The sequence below is a fragment of the Drosophila suzukii genome, chromosome X, assembly GCF_043229965.1.
Source record: "Drosophila suzukii chromosome X, CBGP_Dsuzu_IsoJpt1.0, whole genome shotgun sequence".
NCBI classification, from domain to species: domain Eukaryota; kingdom Metazoa; phylum Arthropoda; class Insecta; order Diptera; family Drosophilidae; genus Drosophila; species Drosophila suzukii.
In genome coordinates, this window is record NC_092084.1 from 17,837,939 (window position 1) to 17,863,795 (window position 25,857).

The following is a 25,857-nucleotide window of genomic DNA, read 5'->3' on the forward strand; positions in this document are numbered from 1 at the left end:
AAAAATATATATATATATTATAAAAAATGCGAAAATGGGTCAAAAAATAAATGTTCCTCAAAGTGATATGGATCGATAGCATTTGTAGCAAGCTGTTCAAAACAGTCGGTCTTTTAGCTGTACGCCATGATTTGCCTTAACTACGACTGAAAAACCACTAAAAAATGAGTATTTTTGACCAAATTCTGAATCCCAAAAATAACCAATGTACCCCCTTATAAAAAATGAGAAAATGGGTCAAAAAATAAATGTTCCTTAAAGTGATGGGAATCGATAGCATTTGTAGCAAGCTGCTCAAAACAGTCGGTCTTTTAGCTGTACGCCTTGATTTGGCTTAACTACGACTGAAAAACTACTAAAAAATTAGTATTTTTGACCAAAATCTGAATCCCAAAAAATAACCGATGTACCCCCTTATAAAAAATGCGAAAATGGTTCAAAAAATAAATGTTTCTTAAAATGATTGGGATCGATAGCATTTGTAGCAAGCTACTCAAAACAGTCGGTCTTTTAGCTGCACCCCTTGTTTTGGCTAAACTACGACTGAAAAACCACTAAAAACTTAGTATTTTTGACCAAAATCTGAATCTGAATCTGAAGTTAATGTTTCTTAAAGTGATGGGGATCGATAGCATTTGTATTAAGCTGCTCAAAACTCCCTGCCTTTTTTTTGTACGTCTTGATTTGGCTAAACTGGCAGCATAGGAACTTAAGCTTATGTGGATATACCTATTTAAGAACTTCATAAAATATTAGTGATATCTAAATCACATTTAACCCTGCAGGCAACTCAGCACAGACGACGAGGCCGATGCGGTTGACGATGACGAGGACTCCGAGGTGGAGCACTGCTACGGCCCGGGAAAACTGCGCAACGCCCAGTCCACACAGGAACTGGACAGGAATGGGTGAGTTAGCATAAGAAAGCATCCAAAAATCATAGATTTTAATAACCAATTCCGTTGCAGAAACGAACAGGAGATCGTCCACAAGCCCTCCGGCAATCGCAGTTTGAATGCAGCCGCCTACATAGCCAATGGATTGAGCAATGGGAATGGCCACGGAATGCGTCCGGCGATGTCGCTGGCCCAGCTCTGTGACCTGACGCCCGAGGAGGCGCCCTCGTCGCGGGGCCTCATCGCCCAGTGGGAGAGCCTGATCAAGAAGAACGCCGAGGTTGGAGCGGTCGAGGCGATCATCTAAGGAACTAGGGTCCGGAACCCCCTTAAAAACGATAGAAAACAACCTACACACACACACACACACCAACGATCTGGTGCAGAGCAGACCAAATTATTATTGTAGTGTCCACACTTATACACTTGATCCCCTAACTTCTCCAAGATCATGTCCACGTCCACTTCCAAGTCCTCGTCCTTGTTCTCCTCCTGCGAAAGCTGCTTATCAACGAATTAATCTTAACGCCTACCAATGGCAATTGAAATTATAACTAAATTGAATTGCCTGTACTTAAAGCGATTTATGTGTAATTTATAATGTGTACGCGTACGTGAACTGTCCGAGAACTCTGTTGTATATATATAATTCTTCGCGTTTCCAGTGCGAGTACAGTCGACTTGCTTATAATTTATTACAAAACAACTTTATATATACCTTATATAAATATATATAAAAACTAAATACTATATGTACGAAACCCATATGCGAAAACGATTTAATAAAATAAAAAAAAACACAAAGACTAGAATGAGGAGAATCTATTTTAAATAAAACTCAGTTGGGATTTGGGATGGAAATAAATTTACAAAATATAATTTTTTAAAAGATAGAAATACGAAGAATACCCAAGAATTGGATTTTCCAAATTCTGTTGACCAACACTGAAATTATATTGCGGGCTTTTGGTTCAGCCTAAAAGTATGCCACGGATTTTACACCCAAAATAACCACTTCAGGAAAAAAAACTCGTTTGTTTTTTGGAAATTTTCATATTTATTTTTATTAAATACATTTCGTTTGTTTCGTTTGTTGTTACGGTTTCTGTTTGTTAATTTCTTGTTACGTATTCGCTCTGTACTAATTGAATTAATCAGATATTAGGGTGCCGTAGATAGAGAGCGCCTCTAGTTGGAGTACAAGGTTTCGGTTAGAGTAAGCCCGCTGTTCATCATCCACAGACCCACTAAAAGTACGTTCTTTTATTTTTATACACAACAAAACGGAAGCGATCGACACTCAGCGATTTTGCACTACGACCTCTTCTTCGATTGCAAGTGTAAACGGTGCCCGAGTGCTGCGATTATCTTGGAATTTTGGTTGATTTGTTGGTAGTTTGGTTTGGTTGTTTGGTTGGTTTGTTTTTTTACTGCTACGGAAGCCTCAAAATACATTGCTATGTACGTCGTTTATGTATGTGGATTTGCGGTTTCTATGTGAAGTTGAAATCTTAGCTTAAAAGTTGTATTGCAAATAAAATCATATCGACTTGTATACATCATATCATATGTGTCGTCGTGTCGTGTTTATATTCTGTATATTTACAAAAGCCGTTTACAAACTGGCCAAATGGCTAACAAATCATGGGGGGGCTATAAACTTATGGCTAAATTAGTCAAATCATAGATACATAACCGAGATATAAACGTATTCGCATATTGCACACTGCACATTGGATTGCTTGAGTATTAGAAATTAGGCAACAATCAACATATCGAAAATAAGATAACGCGCTGATATTCACATACATATGACTAGAATAATACGTTTGGCACACACATATATATAAACATAACTCTGGGTGAGATACTGGAAATCAGTTGTATTGCTCGGCGGTACGAAGGTTGGAACAGAAATGACTGCCAGAAACAATAATTAGTTAATTAGCATCCTGCCTGACACTTGCTTCTCTCTTTCGAACTGGAACTGGAACCAAAAAACCATTGACTGCTCTTTAATATCGTGTATATATATATATAGATGTATATATAGAAATATAAATAGTAAGTATATATCATTTTTTAGCATTCATAATATATATATATATATAGTTTGCCCTTCGTTCGCTCGCTCGCTGCCCCGTCCTCAACTAGAAACTAACACTTAAACCGACATTTCATATGCGTTGCTATATCCTTGCCTCGTCCTTAACCATCCATACCGATCGATCGATCTTTTAATCCAACCTATCCTATTCGATCCGATCCGTTTCGATCCTTTAACCAAAAGCGCTTTGAGCGTTCTATTTCGCGTACCTCTGACCTACAGCTAAGACAAAAAAAAGTGACATCGCTGCTAAAGTTAGTTCTCATTTATATAGATATACATATTTTAGATTCCATTTTTTTTTTGTTCGTTTTCATTGTTTTGGTAACATAAAATTAATCAACAAATTTTTAGAGTTGCTTGCTAAAACTTTTCTTAGTGTAAACGTGCCCTAAGCGATGCCCACTGGCAGCCAACAAAAAAATAAAGGATTTAAGATCTTGAAATAATGGTATAAATATCTGAATAATCGGACGATGCTGGGCGTTGCCAGTGGGCGAGTGTTTCAGTGTGTGTGTGCTACGGAAAGTTGCATAAGTTTCGACCATATAATCGCTATGTGTGTGGGTGGTGTGTTGTTCTACCGTAAATCTCCTGCCCCTTTAAATCTTCTGCTCGGTTCGGTGTAAACACATCTAAAAAACTATGCTCCTCTGCATCGGTACCATCTGGATAGGTACCTCCAAACTCCACCAGCTATTATATCCGCGCCTTCGGGTCGTGTACCACTACGTTTTAGCAACTGTCGTCAAGTGCTCTTTTTGGTATCCATATATATATATATGCTTGTATATATCGTCTTGCTTGTATATATGCCTTCTATATAAATATCGTTTGTTTGGTATTTTTTTTTTGGTTTTGGTTTTGTAATTTGCTGGTATTGTCTGAATGTGCTACGTACTTTAAACGCTAAACTAGTTCGTGTGTCAGAGTGAGTGGGTGTATTCTTTTTTTCGTTTGCTCGTTTGCTAGTAGACCGACATACAAAATTCGAGGCCACAAAAAAAACATGAAAAAATTGCCATCTTTCTTATACCAACTATCGCATATATAACTAGTGCATACACATGTTCACATAGGTTCCTAAGTCCTCTACAGGCTATTAATATGTAATTCTGTTTGGTTCCCCATCCTGGTTATCCCGCTCCTTGGAGTCTCTCCTGGATACTCCCTAGAGGTTTCCCTCTCCCTGGAGTTTTTGGATCCTTCCTAGAGGTTCCCCTCCTGGTTATCCCTCTCCTTGGAGTTATTGGATCCTCCCTAGAGGATCCTTTCCAGGTTATCCCTCTCCTTGGAGTTCCTGGATCCTCCCTAGAGCAGCTGGGCAATGACCGGCTCGATGAGACACATGTGCTCGGCTCCTCGAACGGGCAGCCGGTTGAGGCAAAAGTGACGGATCATCTCGGGAACCGTCTCGAAGGGACGGCTGAACTGGCCCAGGATGTACTGGCCGGTCTCGTTGCGCTGGATCCGCATGTGCATGAAGCCCTTGGCGCCCCTGAAAAGGAAGGAATTCGAATGCTTAGTTTTGAAATAACTAGGGTAATATAATATCTACTTACTTGAGTGATAGGGAATAGTCCTGCTTGGTTGACTCGCAGTTGCGCACCAGGAAGGATCCCTCGGACAGCGGACGCAGCGTAGTCTCCGCCTCAACTCGCGTGATGGCACCATGGTACCATCTACAAGATAGAAAAGAGAAAGAATATTATTAAAATACATAAATAAAATAACTTATTTATATATGTTCATAAAATTATGAAGAAAAACGTAAGCGGGAGAATCAAGAAATGACTCATAGACATGTTTGAATGTAAAATTTCTGTCTATCTCAGACAAACGGTTTATTTCCCAGCTCGTAAGTGCCGATTAACATTTCTCGGACAAATAAAGTTCTAGCTAAGGAAATTTGTTTTTAGTTTAAGCGTCAATGGGAGAGTTAACTTTAACAGGAACTCGGACTCCCAGTTTAATCTTCTTCAGGGATTTGAAAAAAAACAATTTGCTGTTACGAAAAGTTTTTCTAGTCTTTGACTTCCGACAAGTTAGCTAACAGTTACTTTGACAGGAACTCGAGAAAGCGGCCGTTAGCCCTGTTCTACTCCACAGTTTTCCGATAAATCAGCCAGTAACTAACTCATTTTAAAGAGTCCAGAAAATCAAATTGCCCTTAAGACAAGTTTAAGGAGTCTCTGTGTTATTGAAAAGTAATGGCTGTCAAAAACTTTAACAGGGACTTGAGTAATCGGCCCTTAGCTTAATTGTAACATTGTCTTTCTGATTTTCCGAAATTATAGCAAATAACTTACCCCTGCCGCTCCAGTGGAATGGTGACATCGATGAGGTCCACTGCGGTGACATATCCCTGGCTGAGGTTCATGTTCAGCTCCTTGTTGCTATTGAGACCCCTCAGATCCAGGCTGCCAAACTGCTTTGTGGCCTGTCGCGACTCGTTCAAGTTCAGGGTGAGGTTCTGCCGGAAAAGTGCTGTATCTGTTTGCAGGATAGAAATCCATGGTTAGTTAGGCTAAAAAACTTTAAGTACAGTCCCAACTCACCCAACTTGCTGGCCAATTTCTGATCGTCGCGCATCGAGTGACTGGAGGAGGCCTGCGAGATGCCGCTGGACTCGGTGCTGTGCATCAGCAGGTTGTTGATCTCGGCCTGGTTGGCCCGGAGGCGTCGCCGCAGCTTGGGCATGTCGAAGGGCAGCTCGCCGAGATCCACGGAGGTGGCACTGCCCGAGGTGCAGGCGGCCTCCTGTTGCAGCGTCTTGCGGCGCCTCAGTTTGGGCATATCGAAGGGCAGATCGCGCAGATCCTGCGGAATGCCAGCTGATCCTGAACCGGCTGCCCCTGATCCCGATCCCGAGACCGAGACAGATCCTCCTGCTGTACTGCCACCCGCAGCTGAGTTTCCTGCCCCCGAGCTTGAGCCCTCGGCTCCGATCAACTGAAGCTTGGGCAGCGTTAAACGCTGCAGGGCCAAGGCTTGGGGTTTGCCCTCCTCCCGGGAATGCAACGATATCCCACTATCTGAACCCAAGAGTTCATCGGCCAGCTGGAGCAGGGCTTTGTTGGGGGCAGCACCACGACTGCGTGGTTGCTTTAGGGAGGCATTCACCTGAACGTTCCCTGCTGGGGCACCAGTTGAATCCTCCTCTTGCGCCGCCATCGGCGCCTGGGACGGCTGCTGTGATTGCTCCGAGGCACTCGCGGAGGCTGGTTCCTGCGAGGATTTGTCGGAGATGGGACTGAGGATGTGCAGCTTGGAGTGCAGCAGCAGGGGCGCCGGCCGCAGGGGATAGGCCACACTGGAGCCACCACTGCCACCACTTCCGCTCTCCGAACTGTGCGAGCTCAGCGAACTGGAGTGCCTGGACTCGGAGCTGGAGGTGCTGCGATTGCCCTCACTGGTGCTGGAACGCAGGGATTCCATGCTGCCGCCACTGCTCGAGGTGGCGATGCTCTCCGTGCTGCTGTAGTTGTGACCTCCAGCTCCTCCACTTCCTCCTCCGCCGCTGCCAGCTGTTTGTCCCTGCCCCTGGCGATTCCTGCTTCGGCTCCCAGCTCCGCCATGATGATGATGATGGTGGTGATGATGGCTCGACTGACCAGCCTGATGATGACCCTGGGCACTGCGGCGTAGTTCCAAGACCCTGCCTGATTCCAGGACAAAGGATCGTGGCCGTCGGGCTGCTGCGGATCCCGTTGCAGAAACGGATGCCGAGGCGGAACCCGAGGCCGCATTCGAATTCGAGTTGGTTGAGGGCGGATTCACGTAGGCGCTGTCGGTGAGACTGTTGTCATTGCTGCTGCCGCCGCACTGATGCCGCATGGACTGGATGGGCAGGCGGAGATCCCGCAGACGTGGATGCGCTGGATTGGCGGCAGGCAGATTGGGTGCACTCCGTATGCTGTTCATGTTCAGGTAGCGCTCATGTTTGCCTGGGAATTTCATCGGCAGCGGTGCTGTCGATGGTGGCGATGGGGTATAGCCGCGCACCGGAAGCTGTTGGGTGCTGGACGCACTTACTCCACTGCCGGCGGCGCCGGATGCCTGGTTCTGATTCTGATTTTGCTGGTCCACCTGGCTGAGCTGCAGCTTGCCCAGCTCCGCCTGCACCTGATGCACCTGGACATGGGCCTCGCCCGTTTGCTCCTGCAGTGCCTGATTCTTCGAGTTCTTGGCCCGCTTGCACTCTGCCCGCGTCTTCGAGGAGGAGCCGGTGATGACCTTGCCCATGTCACCAGTGCCAGCACCACCATTGCCATTGCTCAACTGCAACAACACCGAACAGTTGGTGATGCGATCCACCTCGTCCAGGTCGTCATCCGACTTGGCTATCTTGCAGTCGAAGGCCGTCTCGTAGATCTGCCGCCGCCGGCTGCCCATGATGTCCTCGGAGTCGTCCTCTTCGTCCTCGTCCTCGTCGCCGTCCACTTCGTCCTCGTCGTCGCCGTAGAGATCGAGCGATGGATTGCTCAGCGTCGACGGTTGGGCAGTCGCTGTCGCAGTTGCAATCGATGGCTGAGCTGGCTGGGCGCACTCGGCGCACTCGTGGACGCCATGCGGATGCACATAGAAGATGCTGCGCGGCCGGAAGTACTCCTCCTCCAGATCATCGCCGGGCTCGCTGCCCCGTCCGCCGGCCAAGGAGGAGGAGGCAGGAGCGGATGTGATGCAGGCTCCGCACACGGCTGCTGGTCCCAGCAGGCGGTGCGGTGGCATCGGCTGGACCTGGACCTACAAACAGATAAGGATATGATGATTAATTTTGAATAATAACAATTATATTTATTCATTATTTAAAAACTACTAATTTCAGTATTTAATATGATAATTTTTTTTAAAGGCATCTAACTAACGTTGTAAAGTATGGGTTACATTTTGTATTATACTTTGATTCCATGGGTTTAATTGGAAAATTAATCAACTAGTATATCAACAGACTAGGATGGTGAATTTAATGAAGGTGAATTGTGATGGTGAATTGAATATCGAATAATTATCATTTATTTTCATTTTCCTTTTTATTTTTTTTTTTAATGGCGCCCAACGTGGGGCATTTGGTTGTTATAGATCCTTTAACATTTCTGTTCTACACACTACTACTTGATACTTGATTTTATTATAAACATTTGCAGATTATTATTTCATGAAGTTTTTTAAAAACCAATCAATTATAATTTAAATATGTACCAATAACTCCTCTATAAAAAAAATGGCGCCCAACGTGGGGCTTTAGTGGCTGTAGCTTCTCCTACCTCCCTTATAGCTTCTAGTTTAAACTAATTTACAGATTTATACTTTATTAATAATAATCACTAATAAAGTATCTTTTAACATATATGGCTCACCTGGATCTCCGCTGGAGCCGGTGGCGGTGGACAGCACTTGAGCAGCTCGCCCTCGCCGGCGTCGCAGTGCTGCAGCTGCAGCTGGAGCTCGCTGCCAGTGGGATTCTGTCCCTGGCTCTGATTCTGAATCGGGACTTGACTCTGGTTCCTTGGCTGGACGTTGCAGGTCTTGCGGACTAGGGCCAAGGCCCGGGCGTGCCACTCGCGTCGCTTGAGGCACTCACTGCAATCGGATTCCTCGGATGTGCTGGTGCTGGGTGTCTCGCAGCGTATGATGTGGACACCCTCCTCGGTGAAACTGTACCGCTTTGGGGTGGACTGCGAGTCCTGTCCTGTCCTGGGATCCTCCTCCTCGTGGCTCTCTGCTTCCGGCTGCTCCTCCGCCGCCGGCGGCACATCCAAGCTGGAGCTCTTGCGATAGCCACCCAATTGACTTTGTGTGGACTGCGGCGGTTCACTGGCCGTCGACTGGCGGCACTTGAGCTTAAAGTCCTCCCTATCCTTGTCCCGCTCCTTGTCCTTGTCCTTATCCTTGTCTTTGTCCTTGTCGCGACTCTTGAGGAGATCGGAGTAGTAGTAGGGCGAGGGTTGGCGCTTGTTGTGCTCCGCCGGAGCAACGGTCAGTTTGCGTGGACTGCGTTGAAGTTGCGGTGGAAGCGGACGCACCAGGTCATCGGATATGGAGTCCGGAGAATTGAGACCCGCCGCCGTTAATGGAGCAGTCTGGGCAGGAGGTTGCGGCACGGGCAGAGGCTGCTGCTCAACCTCCTCGTCGATGTCCGCCTCGTCGTCGGAGGATTTTGGCGCTGAGGAGTCTGCAAATGGTAATAGAAAGGGTGGATTATGAGATTTGCTCAAGTAAAATATAATTTATGTTTTAGCTTTTAATAAAAGCTAAGGCTTCAACATTTACCTAACCGATTATTTAAGTTACTATATGTTTCTAATATTTAAAATTCGAACACAAATTTAAACCAAGGTCTATTGTTAAATTTAAGTTTAAATCGCAGTAAGAAATCTTTATCTGACAGATAAAAAACTAGAACCTTAACACCACATTGAAATTAGTTGATGAACTTATTGATTCCGTTTCCATAAGTTTATAAACTTAAGATCCTATTCTTGCTTTTATAGTCTTTGAAAGAGGGAGTTTGGGTTAAGATATTTTCAGTGATTGGTTAACTCTGCTCGCTGAGAGTTGCCACCTAGTCTCAAAATGTATATATGACTTAATGTCGATTATTCCTATGTTTAAACTTGTCCTCCCTTCAAGTAAAGTGCTGTTTTAAGTACAGATGAAGAATGCGGTCCTTTGCATGCCATTTACACCAAGCCTAGTCTTTAATTGAATGAAGAGTCTTCGCAGGGATTTTCCTCTTTGAAAAATCTTGTAAGTAAAAGGACAACGTCTGGTTAATTTTAGATGGAGGGCGCATTTTTCCGAGGCACTGAGACGGCGCTGACAGTTTGTAATTAAGTCGCAGCGACGACACTGCGGCGCCGCAGGCCACGCAATCGGAACGCAAATGGAGTTGACGCAGTCTATTTGGCGCTTGGCTGCCCGCTGCTCCTCCATCTCCTCCAACCCAACCAGGTCCACACCCACTGCATCCCGGAAAGAAGACGACTCTATATTACTGCAGTCTTCCTCCAGGTTTTTTGCACCCTCTTAATCAGAGGCTGCCAGTTTCCATTTTCCGCTTGGATAATCGAAGTAGCCGCAGCGGGAAAAGTTGTCCCGCCTTCGGCTTTTCCTAATTGCCACTAGCCACTTGCAATGGACTGCTAGTTAAGATCCCTGGACCATGAACGCCTAATGAACTTTGGATGAATTTAATTGAATTATTGATTTAAAGTGGTTGTTCTTGGCTTGAGAAAAGTTTATAAAAGCTGCAACATATTTGCTGCCAAGTTAATTGCTAAAGAGATGGATTATCTTCCTGATTTACTTTCGATAGCAAAGTTTGGTATTGATTTGTCATTAAGGATGATTCATTGTTATTAAATTAGCCCGATTAAGGCCTATTTCTCAATGTCATGTTAAGGTTCTGGGTTTTTAACAGTCAGAGAAAGTTGAAGAAAAGAAAGAGAAAGGTGAAAAAGAAGAGTTGGTGAATTTCATGACAGAACATTGCCTCATATTGAGAAACTCGATTTTACCGAAACTCATTGGCAAAAGTTAACGTGACATTGAGAAATCGGGCCATATAAATTTTTTATAAAAAATAATACAATTTATTTAAAGCCTTAAACAGCCATTGCCAAGGCAACATTTTAAAAGCATTTACACACCCTATTAATAGTTTACATTTTTGTATTGCTATGGTATTTGTTTTGCAAATTATGTTGCAGAAGTTCATTTAAATGTTGCTACTGATTTAATTGGATTTATTTGCAATTTATTTGTGTGCTGTTGGCTTTTTATTCGATTTAAACAGTTTTTTTTGTAATATGAGATTTTCATGATTTAATTACTTTAATGTGCCATTTATTTTAAATTTTTAAACGTGATTTATAAATTTACTTTAAATATAATTAAACAGACATACCTGAATTATATTGGCTATTGCGTTTATCCTTCCTTAAGTTGCCGTTGTTGTTGTTGTAGGTGGAATGTCGCTGTTGCAATTGCTGCTGCTGCTGCTGTTGCTGGGCACTTCGGGGCGTTGGCAATGTCTGTTGCTGCTGCAACTGCAATTGTTGCTGCTGCTGGTGGCGCTTGTGGCCAGGGGCCGATCGTTTCTTGGCCTTTTTGTGGTAAACCTTCTTGTGATTGCGTGTATCCTTTGGATCTGAATAGCCTTCGATCAATTTAACCGAAGCCTGCTTGATGTTGCTGTTGGGCAATGGCGGATGTTGCAATGTTGCACGTTGCTGTTGTGGCTGCTGATGTTGCTGCTGTGCCCCTACTGGCAATGTATTGTTGTTGTTGTTGTGCGTACTCGGTTGGCTGTGTGTGTTGCCACCGTTGTTGTTGTTAATGCTGCTGCTCAAGTGCTGGTGTTGCTGCTGCTGTTGCTGTTGCTGCTGGTGGGTGGCCAAAATTGCAGCTGTTGCTGCTGCTGCTGCCGTTGCCGCCTGACTGGGCAATGTTGCCACGGGGGCGGGCAGCGGGGGCGGTAGTTGAGGTGCTGCTGCTGCTGCTGTTGCTGCTGCGGATGTTGTTGCTGCTGCTGCTGCTGCTGCTGGTGGTAGCTGCAACGCTTGTTGGGCTTCACCAAATGGCAGCTGTTGCAAACACAAAAAAACATGTAAAAAAGAGAAAAGAATGAAAAGGGGCATTAGCATTTGTTGGCGGCTAATTTGATTTGCATTTCAATTTGCAATTTCTTTGGAATTTAATTGAAAAGAATAAAGGCGGCCAGCGGCGAGGAATGTGCGTGGCCAACGCGTTTGTGGCTTTTATTGGGTTTCCCTGGTCGGTAAAGCCACGAACTACTGCCCGACCGCCAATCGAATCAAGCCAGCCCCAAAAAGTAGGCAACACTTTTTAAGCCAGCTTTTTATTGCGGTTCGGTGGCGTATACGTAACATCTGTTGGTTTTTTCATTGTGCTATGAACTTTATTGTTTTTGTTTTAAGGAAAATAACCCAATTATTATTTTTTTTTATTCATGTTACCAACTATTTTCATCAAGGTATTATATGAATATTAAATTCATTTATTCTTCATGGCTAGAGATCATATAAAAACGGTTTTTAATAAATTAAATTCAACAGACATCTGTATGCCTTCTGTAGAACTGTATGATTTTTGTACTGAATTGTAATAACAACCTATAAACACTATACTAAATGCCATTATTATAAACTTAAATAATTTATAAGGTGTAAAACCCTGCCTTTCTTTTAAGAAAATTATATCAAATATCCATTTGTTGAACATTTTACTTAGTTATCTAATGAATGAAACACAACAGTTATATTTCCCCTGGATTGAACTAAACACGATTCATCTGTCATTTGTCTGGGATATATTCCCCCATGATGGATGGTTTTCATTTGCCACATACCATTGCCAATTCCCATTCCCATTTCCATTCCCCAGCGCCAGTTTGTTCATAACAATTCCATGTCAATCACAATATCCTTTCCTACTTGTTTGTCCATCCCCATTCCCAAACCCCAAGCTCCATCTCCTCCGAAAACAATGTACTTCTCTCGATCCACTTCCGTTGAGTTTGACAAATAGCTGGACATTACGAAACTGCAACATCGGTGACATTAACAGGATCCTAATGCGTGCAAATTATGAGGCACTCTCCTCTGGCCTGTCTATAACCTCACCATAACCTCACAAATTCAACCATCCCCCCCCCCCCAGAATTCCTGTTCCCAACCATTATGTTAAACATAAATTTCCGTTTACATGGCCCTTGTCCACTTTGAAAGCCCATCCTGTGTGGCTGGTTGGGTATTCCTGATACGCTGCTAACGGAAATTGATGTTTGGCCACTGGCGGAGACAAGCTGACAACCCTGCCCCCAGGGTTGCCATTGTTCTGCACGAAGACTGCAGATGCACTCGAACATTTTTAATTGAAACTCATAAATTACAAGTGAAGTGGGGAACGGAGGGTTCGTGAATCAAAAACATTTTTAATGAATTTGAACTTGAAAACGAGTGCGCTACGATACACCGCCTGTGGAACAAAAGAGGCGTAGATTGTGAGGGGGGTTGCCAAGGCAGATTGATAATGGGGTTGTGGCCCGTTAACCAACAGAAGAAGGGGTCTCTCGGTGAAGCCATCCATTCACATATTCCTGTTTAAATATTTGCCTTTGATTATCCACAAACGATATAAGCAGACGTTTATGTGTGTAGTATACATATATATATATACTCATGCACGATTGCCCTTAGAAATCTGAGAGGAATGGGGTATTTCTAGAATAATGAAAACTGTTGGAATCCATCCACCTTCACTTCCGACTCCACTTGTCTGCGCTTGTTGCCGCAGCAACGTGATTTTTGTGCCAACTTTAATGAAAAAAAAAAAAGAAATCAACGCAAACGGGGAGTCAAAGGAGGTCTGATGTCCTGTCTACATATCTATCTAACATCTCTACCATTCCCCTGGTTTAGCGACTAATGCTGATGACGACCTATAGCTATGCTCTCTGGCTGGACATCCCTTAACCATTTAACCCACACAAGTAATCTGCAAACGTGTAAGCTGCACTGAGAAATAAAAATGAATTTAAGAGGCGGTTAATTGTCAAATTATAAAAATTATAACTATAATACCTTTATAATAAAAAGTCTAAGAAAAATCCAAACAACTCTTCTTTCCTTTAAGGAACTTATTCCTTATTTATTTTTATAACTCATTCAGTTCAATTAAATATTAAAATGTTAGGTCCCTACCATTTTTAATGATTTTTTGATTTATTTTTATGTTATTTCCTTTTTTGTAAACTCTTTTAAAAAATAAAATAAGAAGAAATAAGTAGAAAACCTGTATATTTACACAGCACACAAAATAAACACACATGATCCATAAAATATAAAGTAAACTAGTCAATAAAATACAAAATTGTTAATTATTAATTACTCTCAGGTTAAAGGGCAATTAAAAATTACCTATAAAATCAAAATAAAATCACCAAGGGCTTGAAAATATGTGAACTAATCTCAGCAGTGCATATAGGACTTCCTGTAACTTATCCCATTAAATTCAAAGATTTCCCAAAACCAACTTCTTTTGCAGGGCATCTGATGCTCTGTCAAGGAATGGAATTTCATACCTCAAGCGCAGACAACGCGGCGTATGAGTGATATCTAAGCTGACGCTGTCTGTTCATTTCACTCCGCTGTTCCTATTTTGTTTGCGGTGGTGGAGTTGTAAAAAATAAAATATATACATATATATATATATATATAAACCATAGCCAAGTTATTGAAATAAACAAAAAGCACGCACACAGGGACACAAACGTGTCCTGACTGCGGCCTTTGTGTTTGTGAGTTATCGTTGAATATTACTCCATGGAGAGTAATAGCAACAACTGCAAAAGCCAAACGAATTTCTTCCCTTTCCCTTACTTTCTTTTTTTTTGGTTTTTGTTTTTCAGAGCCCACTTCAGAGCCAGACGCTCCACATATATCGAAAAATGTCGCATTCACTTCCATTAAAACGTGAGTTGCCAACAAAAAAATGGGAAGAAAAAAAAACAATGGCCAACACACACACACATGAATGGTGAAAGCTATTATGGCATCATCACATGGATGTTTCTACACTTTGATTTATTTAAATTCCATATTTAATTTAGAATTTTCTTAAACAAAATTTCCTGTTCTTTTTGGAACCTGTTTTGTATGCGTAACTAAAAAAACAACTATTTATTCTTGGTTTATTAGTGCGAAAATCATTTTTTTAATGTTTATAAAAATTAAAAATAAATTAAGTCAACATAAAATAAAATTCTCCTTTGTATTATGTTTTTTTTAACTATTTTTGAATGATAAATATTTATATTTCAGAAATCTACTGCCTTTTTATTCTCACTGTAGCTTCATTCTCTCTCTTTTTATCTTCAATCTCCGTCTCTGTCTCTCCAATGTTTATGCCAAACAAAAGTCATAAGATAAAATTACATTAATAATTGTGAGGAGGCTCACACGCATACGAAAGCGCACACACACACACACACACATTAATATCCTGGATGGAACATTCAGAGGGAAAGAGAGCGGTATAGGGTGAGAGAAAGAGACGGGGGCAGAGAAAAACGAGCATCGAAAGGCGCTAAACGTTATCGCTTTGGGCCATTTGCTGCCTGAATATTTTTTTTCTGGCAGGAGGATGGACAGTCAGGATTACGTACATATAGAAAAGCAGGAGAAAAATAAGGGAAAACTGGGGAACAAATTAGGGAAGATTTTATTCAAAACATTTATGATCATTTAATTAGCTGTAATCTTGTTATTCCACTTCCGTCATATTAAAAACTGGACTTTAAATTAAATATGCTATGGTTTATTGGAAAAATTTACTTAAAAGTCTAATAGTATTTTTTATATTTTTCAGTATTTAATTTTTGAAACATTTTTTGGTATTTTTTGGGTGTTTAGATTTATTATTTATTTAAAATAAAAATAGTGTTTACTAGTCTAATCATTAAAAAAAGTTAAATAAAAATGATTTAATTGTCTTTCTTTTTGCATTTTAAAAATATATATTAATAATTTAATACAAACTGATTTAAATGTTTATAAGAAATTAAAACTAGGTATTGTTTTAAAAGAGTCTGCATAGAAAAAATTGATATAGAAATAATAAATTCAAGAGAATTTAAGAGCTAGTTATAAGCAATAAGTGAAAGTGAATTACACATTCAAGTGGAAGAATATTTGGGCATAGAATATTAATCCCTGAAGTAATAATATTTACACCCATTGATTGCTCTTGCAGTTGTTTGTTATTAATTTTGGGCAAACACTCGGCTCCAGCTTATGGCCCTCTGTTTGAGTTGCGAGTGTTTCTGGCCCACTTCCTGCCATCTTAAAGATTGAATCCTTGGCACTGATTTAGCCACTCCTCCCCACGGAAATTGTATCAATCTGCAGAAGCCCGTCGAAGGTCGTTGCCGCAAATCTTATTTTTTCGCTTCGCATGCCTCCATCCAGACCATTTGGCATTTTGACTTTGGCCCAGACACATCCACATTCCGGGCTAAACAAATTTCAATAAAATGAATTTCAAGTGGCAGGGAGGCCAGCTCCTTGATTCTGTTGTTTCGCTTTCGGTGCCCTGTGTTTTATGTGCGCGCCTCATGCGGCTTTCCTTTTCATTTTTAGTGGCAATATGCAAAAGGGAACAAAACACCAAACATTTCCGTATGGGCCATAAAAAAGCGACGCACCCCCCTAGGGGGATGCTTTCTTTTTTATATAGAGGGGGTCGGGGGTTTTTGGGGGTCGGAGGCCCGACGATTTTTTGGTTTTTGGGGCATCATTTGATTTGTGGCACGGCGCATTTGCTGCAGCCCGAGGTTATCTCTCGCTCCATCTCAGCGGCTTTTCTATTCGTTTTTTCTCTTCCTGTTATTGCCTCAGAGTTGGGAAATTTAAGTGGCATAAATAAGACAAAATGTAGCCCTAACAAAATAGTTTATACAAAGGTTCCTTGATGAAGTTGTCCTTTGGAATATTTTATTAAAGCCTTAATAGGCCTTCGAAGGAAAGGAAAATGTAATCAGCACTATCAAACCACATCAGTGTCTCTATAATTTCTATATTTTGTTTCTATATAACATTTTATTACTGTAGATAATGTAGTAAGGCATACGTTCTTGTTTTGTATGTCATCAAATACATTTATCTTTTACGAATTCCATATAACACTCAAGAAACCTTCATATCGATTCGTAGCGTTTCATTAATTTTTAAATTCAGTTTTCAGGCTTAAACTAGTTATGTATATACTCTTGTTTAAGATCTCATTAAAAAATATAAGTCTATTTAAACCATAAAAACCTTTCATATTGATCCTTAAAAACATTAAAAAAAAAATCAAAAAAAAATACTACTAACTAACTAATATTGAATTACTTATGAATAATACGTATGAATAAAATAAAAATACAATTATGAAAAAATATTACCCACAATATCAATCTACGTTCGTAATTTAATTGACTCCAAATTATATTTTTCTTTTTTTTGGAAAAATGAAAAAAAAAATACTGAACTCTTAGAAGTCAATTTTCGTTTAAGAAAACCCCTGTTCAATCATGTTTAAAAAATCTTTGAAAATTATTTATTATTTTTGTAATGTGTAAAAGTCAGCCAAGTTGTATAATTTAATTTTTTACCTCTAAATCTGGCTTAAAAGAAGCTAAATTGGCATCACAGCTTGGCTATTTTCCTATCTATGACCATTTTTTATGGTCAGCCACCGCCCGCTGGGCAGCTCCGTTTGTTTGTCATTTTGCCCCCAACCTCCCCGTTTTTGTATGTTCGCTTATTTTTCGCCTTTTGCCCTGGCTTTACCATGTTTTTGTATTTTTGTTTTCCTTTTCTTCCCTATTTTTTTTTGCAATATTTAGCCAATAGTCCGTGCATTGTTTGAGCAGCGCTTTGTTTGTCCGCCTGCCGCTGCGGGATAAGCCAAGAGGAAAACCAAACAGGACCAAGGGGAAAACTCTGGGAAATCATAAAGGAGGAGTGAGCTTTTCATTAACGCACTGCTGATGCGGCTGACGTTGATGCGACTTGTCCAAAAACCCAAACCACCACTCAAATCGACGGAGCGTGCAGTTTATCAATTAGCTGTCCAGAGCAGTTAATTGCCCCATCGCAACCGCCCAACCACCCAACCACCCAAACCACCCAAACCCACAAAATACCCATCCACCCACTTAACGACCAAGGACTTACAAACTCTGTCTGCGGACTGGGGGCTATCCAGTGCTCGGGATTCGCTGGTATCGCCTCCGCCAGGCACGGATCGAAGCTGGACGGTCGTTTTTTAACAAAGTCTACGGGCAGGCTGTAATCATCACAGATGGCAATCTGGAATAGAACGACAAAAAGAGGGATAAGCACAATTAGTCAGAGTTGAAGAAAAGCCACAGAGAACGACCCCCCTTGCTAAAAATAACATTCGCAAAGGTTGCTAAAAATATAAAGTTGTTTATATAACACAGCCACCGTGACCAACGCGACCTTGTAAAGCCGGTAATGGTTGTTATATAACCAGATAAAATAATATTTGTATACCTAAACATCAGAAAAGGCTATGTTTTCCACTTTTACATCCTTATTATTTTAAAATGGCAACTAAATATATATAAATAATAAAATATATCCTTTTATAATGTATATAAGATGAACTAATTAAAAACATTTTTAAGCGTATATATGTATAACTACAAGTGCATAGGTTTTATAATAAAACCATTATTTGTTTTAAAACTTTATTTTAAAAATATTAAACATCTTCCAAATAAATTTAAACCAATGATACATATAATATAATATGATACATATAATACTTCATACAGATCTTAAAACAATTTTAAAGCCATATAGATACAGTACACAGAGATCAATATCTCAAATTGTTGTAATAGATTATAATTACTTAATTATAAATATAAGTTCCTAAATCTTTATATATATTAAATTGCAAATAGTTCCTAATGAAAAAATAATTTGCTTATAAATAACCATTCAAATATATAAGATACATACCACATTTCTAAACCTTAGAGTATTTTTCACATAACGCTCTTCACGCAAATAAAAGCCATATATATATATAGATCAATTTCTTGGCTATTCCGAAACCTTAAAATAAATTTTTGATGGTTTATGCCTCGGCACATATATGAATACCCTTGAACTGAATGAAAGACGGGTGTATAAAAAAGTGAATGCAAGCGAGGGAAAAACAATAACGAACGCCACGACACGTGCACCTCAAGTGTGTGGACCTCCCCAGCTTTTCCTTATATTTTCTGCCACTCGCCCCATTTTCCCACCCACTCTATCTTTTGGGCCCGAAAGCAGACTTCTTGCCGTTTGGCTGAACGTCTGCGTCATCAAAAGTGTACAACAATGGCTAAATTACAGTTACAATTAAAAATGGCGACGATGCTTTTCCAGCTGGCTCTTTTGTTCGGACCCCCCCCCCCCCCCCATCCTTATCATGCCCGCCCACTTTTTCCACCTGAATCCAAAGTATCCAAGTCCAGATGATGCAAATGTACAAAGCTTTGTTGCCGTTGATACGAAGGGAAAAGTCTTGAGTATTGCAATTAACGTTAAGTGGTGGAGCGAGCAGGGGGTGTTATATGGTATAATATGGTGCTATATGGTGCTATATATATAGCGGGTTGGGTTGGGAGAACAGGAAAAGCAGCCAGGCTTAGCAGCTGATGAAAACGAATCGAGATGGATTAAAGCGGGCAACAAATTACCGGCTTAAGTCAAACTTGTTTCGGTTATCTTACAGTACTCTACTTAAAAATTCATGTAGTGCAGCAAGTACAGTAGGTGGCAAAGGGTTGGTAGAGAAAAGTTATTAGAAACCCATAAACTAGACATCACGGTTAGTCTTACAGTTAAGTTTATACTTTGAGTCAAACTGGTTCGTTATATTTCCTAGTTTGGACAAGTTTATTTTAAGCTTATTAAAGAAATAAGTACACTTAAGGTACACAGACTCTAAAAAGTACAGTTGACTCCAATGCTCATAAGTACATTTTTGTGCAACTGTTTTAACTTTCAAATATAGGCCTATTACATTTTCATAACATATTTTACAAATATACATTTTCTTATTAAGGAAATTTTTCATGGAGAGTCTAATATCAAATTCAACAGCTTTTAAAGCCACAAAAAGTACAGTTTACCCTCATTTTCTAAGTCATTATTTTGCTTGTTATTTGCCTAAAAATAAATGTAATAGTCAAGAAAAAGTACAGTTGCGTACAAGACACTAAAATTTAAAAATCTCAGTACAACAACTTTCCCCTTTTTAAAGTTGGCTCAATGCAAGTACAGTTAAGCACAAAACCTAAGCAACTTTAGATTTTCACACTGAATATTCCCAAAAATATGAAAATAAGTACAGTACCGTATAAGAACACTATAACAAGTACAGTTGAACACAAAAGCTATGAAACTTTAACTGTTTTACGCTTAATATATTTAAAAAAAAGAACTTAACACTATTTTAAGTACAGTTGCCACACCTGTGCTTAAGCTAATTACGTTAAGGCTGTTAAGATTATCTTATCCCTTGGAGCAGTAAGAGCACCAAGCACTATTTAATTGCTAGCTTGGGGAACTTGTTAAAGTCCTCGCTGCAAGGTCACCTCAGAACTCAAGAAGGAAAACACAGACGCACGACACAAATTCAATCAGAGAGTAAAGTTTCCGGGCAGCCAAGCGCGAATGGGCCGTAAATCCCAGTTCTCGAGATCTGTGGGATGTCGGGGCCTCACTTATAGCTACCTCGAAGTACACTTGCAGGCGATAAAGTTGACGACAAGTGCGGCAATACCATTCCAGGCCGGAATGTAAGTAACCACCGTCGGTGGCCAGAAGCTGCTGCGCCACATCCCCGGTGACATCGACGCAATCGCGGTGGAAGCGACTTCCGCAGGGACCCGCACACTCCACCGCCGCCTCGTCGGCATTAAAATCAATCCAACAGAGACGACAGAACATGTTGCCAATATTTTCAGCCACCGGGAGCAAGACAACACTTAAGAAAATTACAAAAAATAAAAATAAAAGTTAAAATGTTCCGAAACCGTGCGTCTCAGGTGTTGACATGCGAACGCCATGCAACGAAATGAAATGAAATAAACTTAAAATCAACGGTGGAGCACTAGGTCTGGTCTTCTGGTCCATGGAATGAAAGGGCAACTATGGCCAACTTTTGTGCACAGATGTTGTCGGTGATGTCCCGGGGCCATGATGTGCAATTGAAAGGCCAATTCAGCAGGAGGAAGGACCCGGCGATGGTGTCTTGCCCGGGCAATTGGCCGGTTAGTGCACCCAATGTCTGAGTCTGGAGGTGTTAACATCCACTGACATGGGTCAGTTGGGCTGTGGGCACATATATTACCGACAGCATTCATTGGCCATAGTTTGGATAGTTTAAGGGGCATTCAAAAGCATTCTGAGATGCGAATTACTTTACAACACTAGAACACTGTAAAAGTACTGTAATGACACTTAAATCATTATCCAACACTGTTATTTTGGTACTATTTTTTATATACAATCAAGATAATACTTATATATTTTATAAAATCAGGAATTAACTTTTACATTGACACTGGCATTTGTTGGGCAAAGTTTTGATAGTTTATGGGACATTGAAAAATATCATCGCTTTCTAAAATAAGAATCTTTGCACCAATTGCACAATCTTAATTCATGATATAATTATTATAAACTGGTTTCTTTTTTACAGTTCCTGCTTATCCTTGAATGAATTATACATATATTTTATCAGGGAAATAATTACTTTCCACTTCCTAACGCCTTTACAACACTGGATTGCTTATAGTAATATAAAGCACTGTAGTGTCAATTTAATCATTATGCAACACTGTTTCCTTACTAGCGGCAATTTATGTTATGTTTATACCAATAGTTATTATAAGTATTATCAAATATCAAAATTACAACTCTACTTTGGTCTTGAAAAAACAAAAAATCAATAAATATAAAGAGCTTTATCGTTTATTAACACTGTCAGAGCATTAAACCCACTGTAATAAAATGTTGTTAAGCGCGGAAAACATCTTGTTTCTTTCAGTAAAACTCAGTCAATAACAAACCCTTTAAGAACCCTCAAAAATAATGCAAAAGCAAGCTGGCAAAACCACAGATGCGGTGTAAAATTGGCTGCTCCAGTGAAAGTTGGGTGGTTGCGCTCCACCTTCGAGGGGAAATCAACTGGCAGGACGGCAGACATCGCCACGATGACGATGACTCACTAAAGCAGTACTCATTGGCTTGGCCAACGTCGTGATTGCCACTTTGGCTCTGGGCCCTCGACTCTCGGCTCACGGCTCACGGCTCTTTGAGCCAAATGCAAAATGCAAAATGCAGAATGTGAAAGGCACACACCCACGTTGCGAATCCGGAATGGAAATGGTTACGGGGATGTTGGTCCTCCTGGGCTGCCTGCCTCATTGCCCCGCTGTCTGGCTGAGTAAATATCATAAATTTTAAAGGCGGCATTAATGCGCTCGTTTCGCACAAGAGTTGCAGGTAAAAGCTGCAAGGCTGCCAGGCCATTTTCGGTGTTGCCTGCATTTTTTTGTTGGATTTTTTTTGTTGTATTCTCCTGCATAACCGCAGGCACTTTGGCACTGGGCCCACTGCAACGAGTCCTGGCCACATGTTGCCCTTGTCTCCGCCAACTGGCTTTTGTGTGACACATTTTGGCCGCGCAGGAAATGATGCCTCGTTTCTTGGCTCTGGGTTCTTGGTCCTCGGTCCTCAGTTCTCGTTTCTCGGCTCTTTCAACTGGCATATTGCGGAGATTGCGTTGCCACAACACACAAAATCGCTTGCATCTTGTGGCATTCTGGGTCCTCTAGCCACTATCAAGCGGGCTTTGTGCTGGCTTTGATTTTTATTAAAATGACACCGACAGGTAGCACAAAAGTGGTCGTGCTGGTGGGTGCCTCATATGCAATGCCATTTCTATCTATGCACATTGCTCTGGTGACCTCAGCGCCTTTCACTGAATAAATGGATGGGTATTGAAAGGAATGCAAGCCATTTAAATGTGTTTTTGTGGCTAGATTCTGTTGATTTGGCAAAGCTCTTTACTTGGATGTCCTTTGCATTTAAAAGTAAAACTCAAGATCAAAGGTAAGAAATTTTCAAGCCTACAGTTTAGGTTACAAATATATACATTGATTTAAAAACTTAGTTTTTTTAATGCGACCTATACAACAAATATATACATTTGTTAACCTTCTTAGAAATTTGGTCGTTCAAATCTTCTGTTAAAAATAAAATTATTATATAATCTTAAATTTGGGAAATATTCATTGAATATTATGAAACCCTACAATTCGTAACATTTTATTAGATTTTAAAAACTGAATTTTTTAACGTGACTAACAATATTTTCATATATGTGTTGACCTTTGCACAGATTTGGTCCTTCAAGCCTATTAACAAGGGGAGTATAAAGATATAATGATAAAATAATATCCATAATCTCCTTTTTTAATTTGTTGAAAACTCTAAATGAATCATTAATAATTCAGCTGGAAGCCCCATTGATAAAAAAAAATTCCCCATCCAGTATATACATTCTACTATGATCTTATTGATATTTCGATGACCCAAAGATACCTGTCCAAATATATTCGTAAGCCTCAATGGCCAACCCTTTTATTACTGACAGCTTCAATGGTGACCCCGTCAAACATAGATTATTGACCTAATGAAGAACCCATTTCTATATGACAATTATCTGGTATCTTAATTGAGTTAGCTGGAAGCATTAGAGGTAGTTTTGGGCCAGTATCAGTGGGTAATCTCCGCTTATTTCGGCGCCCTTGTCACTCTCTTTCGCTAATTCGCGGCCCTAATCCAGATGTTTAGCTTCGCTAATTGGCAACAAAGACCCGGCACCCTTTGACCTTTGCTTGGCAATCCGTTGGACAGTCTGCCTGTCTGTCTGCCTGATTGATTGATTGATTAATCGATTGGTTAGCGCAGTTCCCACCTTGTTCCTATCAACTAGTTGGTTGTTATGCGCTTCCGTTTGCCGTTTGATTGATTAGTTCGTCGGAATGGGGTGTGGGGTGGTTGAGGATAGGGGGCCAAATGGGCCACTTTCAATTACCAATTATGGGTCGAACACAAGGAGCCCTAAGCCCTAAAACCCAAACCCAAGCCCCTGTGCCCTTGTTGCCCTTATGGCCTTTAACGCTCAATTGATTTGTTTGGTTAATGCGTGGTCGATTACAGGTAAATTTCCGCCCTCTGACCGGGCAATTGCTTCGCGAACTGTTTACACACTCCACACACCACACACACACACACTTATTTTTCCACCCCTACTATAACCCATCTACCTTCATTATGTTTGGGAAACTTTTTAATAGCTCTTCGGACAAGCATTTTGCGGCATATGCGCCGGCAAGTATGCAAAATATTTTTAATTTTTTCCGCTTCTCCACAAGTCCCTGCAAATCCGACCCCTCTGCAGCGGAACCATTAAAAATGGCCGACGCGGCCTCGTCAATGGGACATTTGGGAGCACCAGACAGGACCTGCACTCAAAAAAAAACTGATGAACTTTTTATTATAATTACACACACAAAAATATTCAAGTCCATTGTTCTTGAATTGAGAACATTCGTTCTTAAAACCCATGTATGTACATTTTGGTATCAATGTTCTCAATATTAGAACGAAATAGTAAGAAGAGAAAAGTTAAATTGAGTATATTAAACAACTTTTTAATAAGTACACACTACTAGTTCGGCAGAAATTTCTCGGTGTATAAACATTTTTCGTCAGGTTTACAATAGGCATTTTACAGTCACTTTAAATGTCATATATCAAAATATGTAAAATATATTCTTAAATTAATAATATATAACAATTTGAGGATTTTTAAAACTTAATTCATCAGTTGTAAGCCTTTAAGAAATCATTAAAATCATATAACCAATATAATGCATTCTTTATTAATAAGCTTTTGTTTCAATATATATACTTCGCAAAATTGAGTTTTACATTATAAGAAAAAATATAATAAATATCTCTATAAAACTAAGGTAAAAACATTTCTTCGCCCAGATAAATTTTAGTATTATATATTGTTTTTTATTTCGTTAAATAAGAAATATAATTTTCTTTAGCTACGCATTATAGTTTCTTAAAAGCACAAAAACCTGAATAATCCTCATGTTATCAAAATATACCAACTAGCTAAATACCAAAAAAATATACCTTTTTTTCTTTAAAGTAAGTATTTTTTAAAAATTCATTTGGTATTTAAGAGAGAAAACTTTATTATAATAATACAATATTAACTATTACAAAACAGTTGTATCAATTATAATAAAATAATAATAACTCAAGGAAGTCATTTGCAACTTTTAAATGCTATGTTTACATATATTTCTTTAAGTGTTGGAGCAAAACGGTAAAAAGCAAAGTTTCAAGTGCTCTCCCCCAGCGGATTCAGTGGATTCAGTGGATTCTGCAGGTTGAGGGAGGTCGCTGAAGGGTGTCATCTACAAAGCGTTCCCTCGACTGCAGCCGTCACTTTCCGGGGGTTTCGAGGAGGGGTGAGGGGTCTGGGGTCAGGGGTGAGGGCAACCCGCTGACTTTGCTTTTGGGGTTGCACATAAATTTTAATTAAATATTTTTCGTTATGTTTCGATGTGTTTCTGTTTGTGTTTTTAAAGCGAGCCCAGCCCAGACAGTTGATGTGGCACGAAAGCTGCGGATGAGTGGTGCGTGGCACCCGTATCTGTGCACCACTTGAAAAGCGCACCACCTGACTGCCACGAGCAGACCCAAACCAAAACCAAAAGCCAAAACCAAACCAACAGGAAAATAAAGGAAAAAAAACATGAAAAGAGGCTGGAGGTCTATAAATTTCAATGTCGCAACACTCAAACCCAAAGCGATGCGTGCCGGCAGACAACTTTGACTTTGCCAGCGAGTCAAGGGTGGCAGGAGATCAGGAGTGCAGCAGGCCAGGAACCATCCACACACCCATCCTAAACTCCATCCCCATCCTCATCGACATCCACATCCTCATCCACGGCCAAGTGGCAACGACCACCCCTTTGGGCCACATAAATTGTTTGGCCAAATGTAATGAAAATCACAAAAAATGCGAGACCCAAGAAAAAAATGCCCAATTGATTGCGGAAACGAAGTGGAAATACTCTAAAGGTCACAGGTTCACATAAAAAATGGGAACATTGTTTTACAAAGCTTATATTATTGAGGTATTGTATTTATTGGGCAATCTTTA

General features: G+C 40.6%; 3 protein-coding genes across 4 annotated transcripts in view; 1 reads left to right on the forward strand and 2 right to left on the reverse strand.

Annotated features, from left to right (window-relative positions):
• mdu (mitotic spindle positioning protein meduse) overlaps window positions 1-1,708 on the forward strand; it is a 32,917-nt gene extending 31,209 nt beyond the window's left edge. Inside the window, exons 3-4 of the mRNA XM_017068808.4 lie at window positions 786-908; window positions 969-1,708. Coding sequence (XP_016924297.3) covers window positions 786-908; window positions 969-1,203 — 358 coding nt within the window. The 3' untranslated portion in view covers window positions 1,204-1,708. The remainder of the gene's footprint in view (window positions 1-785; window positions 909-968) is intronic.
• A 2,301-nt stretch (window positions 1,709-4,009) lies between these two features.
• LOC108005386 (SH2 domain-containing adapter heavyweight) overlaps window positions 4,010-25,857 on the reverse strand; it is a 63,063-nt gene continuing 41,215 nt past the window's right edge. The window contains exons 4-11 of one of the 2 annotated variants that reach the window (XM_070997527.1): window positions 17,748-17,882; window positions 10,913-11,591; window positions 8,364-9,178; window positions 5,562-7,749; window positions 5,313-5,496; window positions 4,566-4,685; window positions 4,282-4,501; window positions 4,010-4,230 (exon numbers count right to left, since the gene is read on the reverse strand). In XM_070997527.1, the coding sequence (XP_070853628.1) occupies window positions 4,315-4,501; window positions 4,566-4,685; window positions 5,313-5,496; window positions 5,562-7,749; window positions 8,364-9,178; window positions 10,913-11,591; window positions 17,748-17,882 (4,308 nt within the window). In that variant the 3' untranslated portion in view covers window positions 4,010-4,230; window positions 4,282-4,314. Of the gene's footprint in view, window positions 4,502-4,565; window positions 4,686-5,312; window positions 5,497-5,561; window positions 7,750-8,363; window positions 9,179-10,912; window positions 11,592-17,747; window positions 17,883-25,857 lie in introns of both variants that reach the window. The other variant, XM_070997526.1, reaches the window with a different exon arrangement.
• On the reverse strand, window positions 20,193-20,860 carry LOC139353336 (uncharacterized). The gene has a single exon (XM_070997237.1). It carries the CDS (start codon window positions 20,544-20,546, stop codon window positions 20,193-20,195), a length of 354 nt encoding a protein of 117 aa, XP_070853338.1. The 5' UTR covers window positions 20,547-20,860.